The 5,327-nt window shown below is 37.0% G+C and overlaps 2 protein-coding genes and 1 long non-coding RNA gene across 4 annotated transcripts in view; 2 read left to right on the top strand and 1 right to left on the bottom strand.

Moving 5' to 3' along the window:
- The window catches only part of LOC121812969 (butyrophilin subfamily 1 member A1-like), an 11,055-nt gene extending 10,598 nt beyond the window's left edge, over positions 1 to 457 (bottom strand). For both annotated transcript variants that reach the window (XM_042216279.1, XM_042216280.1), the window contains exon 1: positions 346 to 457. The gene's annotated coding sequence lies outside the window, so the exon portion shown is untranslated. The remainder of the gene's footprint in view (positions 1 to 345) is intronic.
- A 491-nt stretch (positions 458 to 948) lies between these two features.
- On the top strand, positions 949 to 2,648 carry LOC121812972. Its single transcript, XM_042216283.1, has 5 exons — positions 949 to 1,164; positions 1,568 to 1,618; positions 1,772 to 2,020; positions 2,117 to 2,389; positions 2,584 to 2,648. The coding sequence occupies exons 1-5, from the start codon at positions 1,101 to 1,103 to the stop codon at positions 2,646 to 2,648; spliced, it is 702 nt and encodes a 233-aa protein (XP_042072217.1). The 5' UTR covers positions 949 to 1,100.
- Positions 2,649 to 4,816: 2,168 nt separating this feature from the next.
- Positions 4,817 to 5,327, top strand: part of LOC106632607 — a 1,501-nt gene continuing 990 nt past the window's right edge. The window contains exons 1-2 of the long non-coding RNA XR_001335928.2: positions 4,817 to 4,932; positions 5,015 to 5,083. This is a non-coding gene — a long non-coding RNA (uncharacterized LOC106632607). The remainder of the gene's footprint in view (positions 4,933 to 5,014; positions 5,084 to 5,327) is intronic.

Genomic DNA, 5,327 nt, shown 5'->3' on the forward strand with positions numbered 1-5,327 from the left:
TATAACATACCATAATAGACCCATTTCTGTAATATACTCACATATCTATATTATTGCTAATATATATTGTAATATATCTATATCACTAAAGCACTTCTGGATGGATGCAAACTGCATTTCGTTGCCCTGTACCTGTGCATGTGCAATGACAATAAAGTTGAATTCTATTCTATTCTATTCTAAACAACAGTCTGACATTATTCAGAGTTTATTCAGTAACATGTAGAAAAAATCCCTTTGTTTTTTACCACAGTTTTGGTGTTTTGGTATAAGGTTCTTGTTTGTTTGTTCTCTGACTCAAAAACAAAACAAAAAACAAAACAAACAAATAAAAGAGTATCTTACCACAGATAAAGACCCCAGGTTCCAACACAGTGATCCAAACTGTCGCTTTCAAACTGAAATGAGTTGCTGGAGGCCAACCAGGAAACAAAAACTGAGACAAGTATTACTGACTCACAGCAAACTGGACACTCCGGTCGGATCAGTTTCTAACATTCATTGCTGCACATTCTTTGGTGTTTGTCAGATAAACACTGAGCATGATGAACACAGGGACGGTTGACCTTGATTGCATACTGCATTAGATTAGTACAGATCATGTGTAAACCAAAGAGGAGCTGAAAATGATTTCTGCAGTTTCTTTCACCCACTTCCAATGATATCAGTCCATTCAATGGGCCATTAGGGGCCATCTCTACCTGCCGAAGCAGGTGATTATAAAATACTACAGCCATGCTCCCGTGAGGCAATGATATGAGCTGCTTTATTGGACTCTGCCCTCTTATAACTGAAAAACATGACAGTGTTTACTGGTCAGAAGGGGGCACTATGGCACCTGTTATTCATGCTCACACTGTCATGTAATACTTAATCTTATGTAAAGTTTCACTCCTAGCTCTTTTTCCCCTTTTTGTCTCTGCTTTGTTGTCAATGATGGCCTCTGCTGCCTTTTTGCCCTCAGTCTAACATATCTGTATTTATTATTGTAACACACTTGCAGCAGTCTTCATAAAACTTACTCAATAAAGTCTGCTCAACACAAGAAGTAAAGTGACCTGCACAGGAAGAGGAAGACATGAGCTACATATGTAGATTTAATGTTGCTTGATACTCTCAGTGAGAAAGCCAGCATGGAAGTCATCGCACTCTGTAGTAAACTCTGTGAGTACAGCATTCGTCTCTTGCCTCATGTAATTTGCTTGAATATAGAATCTTTTTTATATTTTTTGCAGTAGTCTGTTCCTGTTCTACCCCAACATGTTTCATTTTAAAGAAAATATTAGTTGTGCAAATAATGAAAATGTAACATTTACTAACACCTGATTTGCAAATTATGTGTTACTTTTTAGCACTTGTAATGTGAAATATATTTGTGCAACTAATGAACTGTCATATGATGATATCAGTTAGATTATAATGGAGATGTAAATGTCGATCTCTTGCATATCCAATAAGTCACAAAAAGATGAGCAAACATACTTTCATGCTGACTGCAGATAAATTCAAATTTAAATTGTAAATGTTGGTGTGAAAAAAAAACTGTCCGTTGGGACTGTTTCTGCAGGGTTGTTGCTGCTGATGGCACATGTGCAGAAAGGTTATTCTAAGATCTCTTGTAAGTAGTATTTGTCCTTTTATATTCATGTCATGTTTTCCAATCCTTCTGCCTAAATCCTTGTTTTCCACCACTCACACTGAATTAGCACGGGCCTTACTTCTTGAATCTCTGGGAACTCAGTCGTTGTTTTATTGCATCCTTCTTTCTCAGGTTCATCTTTTTCCATCATTCCATCCAGACTGCAGCTCTTTGAATATGAGTCAGTCTCTTTTACCTGTGAAGGGTTTAACATTTCAGCAGGATGGAAAGTGAGGAACACTCAGCAAATCCTTTCGAAATGTTCCAATAACACTGTGACGAGGACTTGTGGGATCAAATATGCTTTTGCTACAGATAGTGGAAAATACTGGTGTGAGAGTGGAGCAGAGAGAAGCAACACTGTCAGTATCACTGTTACAGGTATGTTATTATCAGAATTAAAATCTGAAATGTGAAGGTTATAATGACTAAACCATTGCACATTTGTAACATTTATAAATTTCTTTGCATTTTCAGCTGGTGCTGTGATACTGGAGAGTCCTGTCCGTCCTGTGATGGAGGGAGATGCTGTTACTCTGCACTGTAGAAACAAGACAGAGAAACAAGACTCAAATTTCACAGCTGATTTCTACAAAGATAGCTTGCCCATGGGTACCAGCTATGGTGGAAAGTTAGAAATCCAAAATGTTTCAACGTCTCATGAAGGATTTTATAAATGCAAAATACAGGGAGTTGGGGAATCAGCAGGGAGCTGGCTGGCTATCAGAAGGAAATCCAATGCAGAGGATGGTATACAACCTTTTTGTTGTTTTTGTTATCGTAATCCTGAGTCAATAAATCCCAGCAATACTGACTAGCATAGACTTAAATTTTAAGAAAAAATAGCCAGATAGTTGTTTCCTGAACTTTGGAATTGAAACTAATTGCATATGTCATTTATTAATTATTAATGCACACCCTTGCCTGCATGAGAATCCATGCAGGCAGAGCGGGACTTTATTTTGATCAGGACACCATGCTGCCAATCACAGGCAAAGACAAGTCTTGAAAGGAAGTGGGGCGGAAATTCCATATAAAGACAGCAAGTATAGTGGTGCAGGCCAGGTACATAGAGAGTTGGGGGGGGCCTGATTTAAATGCAAGCATGTCAGGAAAAGTGAAGAAACTAACAAAATTGTAAAATGAGGAGCATCTGGCTCAGTGCACTGAGCTGAATAAAGTAATACCTGTTTTTTGTTTTTTGTTTTTTTTTTTCCATTGTGGAGGACAAAAAGTTTCAAACTTTTCCAACCCTTAAACCTCGTGTGTTCTCCCTAGTAGTAGTAAATGTTCAAAAATGAGGCATTTATGAAAACACTTAAAAAAAATTGCTTCCTTGAAAAAGCCTAAATTTACAGTTTAATATGGAATATTATGTAAAATAAACTATATAAAAAGTGTCTTTGAATGGCAGCAATGCAGGGATGTCTGCATGTAGAACAGAGCCATGGCTCAGTACCTGAGTGTCTAAATGAGTCTCACAGGCCCAAATGTGCAGTTGAAGCCATTTATATATTACATATTTCCTTATTGTGTAGAAAAAAACAGTTATGTAACTTCTTTACCCCGACAGAAAGGGGAGTTTCACTGGTGTGGCCCAGTTAAGTAAATAGTGGGGTATATGTGGAGCGCAAAGTAAAATGAGTTTGAAACCCCTGATGTATAGCCTTAAAAACAGTTTGGCATTAGAATTTCTCTGTTTGAAAGGGTCATGTCTCTTTCAGAAAAATATGATGGCAGAAGAAGTAGCCAGAAATGTACTGCAGGTATTGATGAGGAAATGTGCACTGAACAATCACAGTCATTGTGGATGTATTGACACAATATGTAGCCACATTTCTAAAGAACTGCATGTCGAGTTTTGCAGTAACTTACAGTTTAGGATTTCATAGGGTTTTGTGGTTATGACATACCTATGGTGTTGTTCAGTCAGACACAGAACATACACATATTCATATATTATAATACAGTTATGTGGGTTGAAATTATTTTTTGTCAGTTGCAGGTGGCGCTGTGACCCAGAAGAATTCTGCTGATTCAGCGACTGAAGGTAAAGCTTTCAGGCTTTACTATCTTTATTAACTTCATATCTGATATATTCTTTATAGGCAAGTTGGTCAATGCATGCATATTGCAATGCATGAAAATACAGAAGGCCTCACATTTACATCTACAATGTTTTTTTCATATTTATCATCAAAGTTCCAATCCAACTTTATTTATATAGCACAAACAACACAGTTGACCAAAGTGCTTTCCAATAATAAAACCATACACTAAGCAGACAAAGAAAAACATATAAATAACAATAAAAGGCGATTCAGCTTGCCACAGAGAAACTGGTAAGGACTACTGTTGATGAACAGGACTTTTTTCCACCTCCACGATTGGATCAGTCACTGCAAAGTGCTCAGATCCTGTGATTGCTATACAAGCCCATAATTGCACCCCTCTATTCCAATGCATGACAGCTGTTAAATGTGCTTGTTTTTGCCAACTCCTCTGTTGTGCATTATTGCAAGACACTTTCACTTTGGTCTTTCCACATGTTTTCTGGATCTTTCAGGTGCAATTTTACACAGCTAATCTATACTGCCATATACTTTTTAGACAGAAGAGGCTTTCTTCTGGCAAACCTTTCAAACAAGCTGTATTTTTTCTAATTGAATTCTCATGATCTTTAAGATTTAACATGCTAACTCAGGCCTGTAGTCTTTGAGATGCAGTTATTGGAATTTTTAGAATTTCTCTGACCATTACAAGGTCTGACCTTGGGGTGAATTTGCTCAGATGTTCACTCACAGGAAGATAATGGCATTGTATTGATATACATCTGAATGCTCTAGACCAACACACAATCAAAACTCCTTTTACAGAGTTGGCTACAGAGATCAACTAATCAAGTGAATTATCACCTGTCTGCTACTTACATTATAATTCCTATGAAAGCAGTGACTGTGTACTTAGTTTTTCACAGGATTGCATAGTCTTCTCAATTGTTTTCTTTTTCCTTTGTAATATATGTATAGTTTATTGTAACAGTATTGTACACATTAGTCAAATAGTTTGCTTTCCTGTTCTTGTCCAGTTTTCTAGCAGATCTATAATAAATTAAACACCATCTGTAAAGAACTTCTTTGTTTCTGCCTTTCCAGTATTAGCTGTATTTCCACTATCTCATGAAGAAATTCCTTCATTACACGTTTACTACACCCTGCTGTGGGTTGTTCTCACTGCTGTGTTGGTGCTGCAATTTCTGGTGTTGGGACTACTTTACTGGAAGATGAAGCTAGGTATAACATGTTATGTTTTTAAAAATATATATATGTAAAATACACAACATGTTGATAATGAAAATTCTCTTTAATGTTTTAGTGTTATTACAGATCAAAATGAATGATCAAAACAAAGGGCAGTGTGGTGTTGCCAAGAATCTGAAGAGAGGTAGGATCTGAGCCACTTTTTTTCCTCTTACTATTTTCATTATTGGGAGATACATGCATACAGATACACATATACACACACATACATGTATATTTAAAAGCAATGGAAGGATGTGATGTTGGTATAAGCCAGTGGTTCCCAAAGTGGGGGGCACACCCCCTGGAGCACAGTCTGGGCTGTCCAAATCACTGACAAACAGTATCCGACATTCTTGATTTTTAGTTCAAACACTTCTTATAATGAA

Source organism: Haplochromis burtoni, unplaced genomic scaffold, assembly GCF_018398535.1.
Source record: "Haplochromis burtoni strain Fernald_Lab_line unplaced genomic scaffold, NCSU_Asbu1 Contig_992, whole genome shotgun sequence".
Taxonomy (NCBI): Eukaryota; Metazoa; Chordata; class Actinopteri; order Cichliformes; family Cichlidae; genus Haplochromis; species Haplochromis burtoni.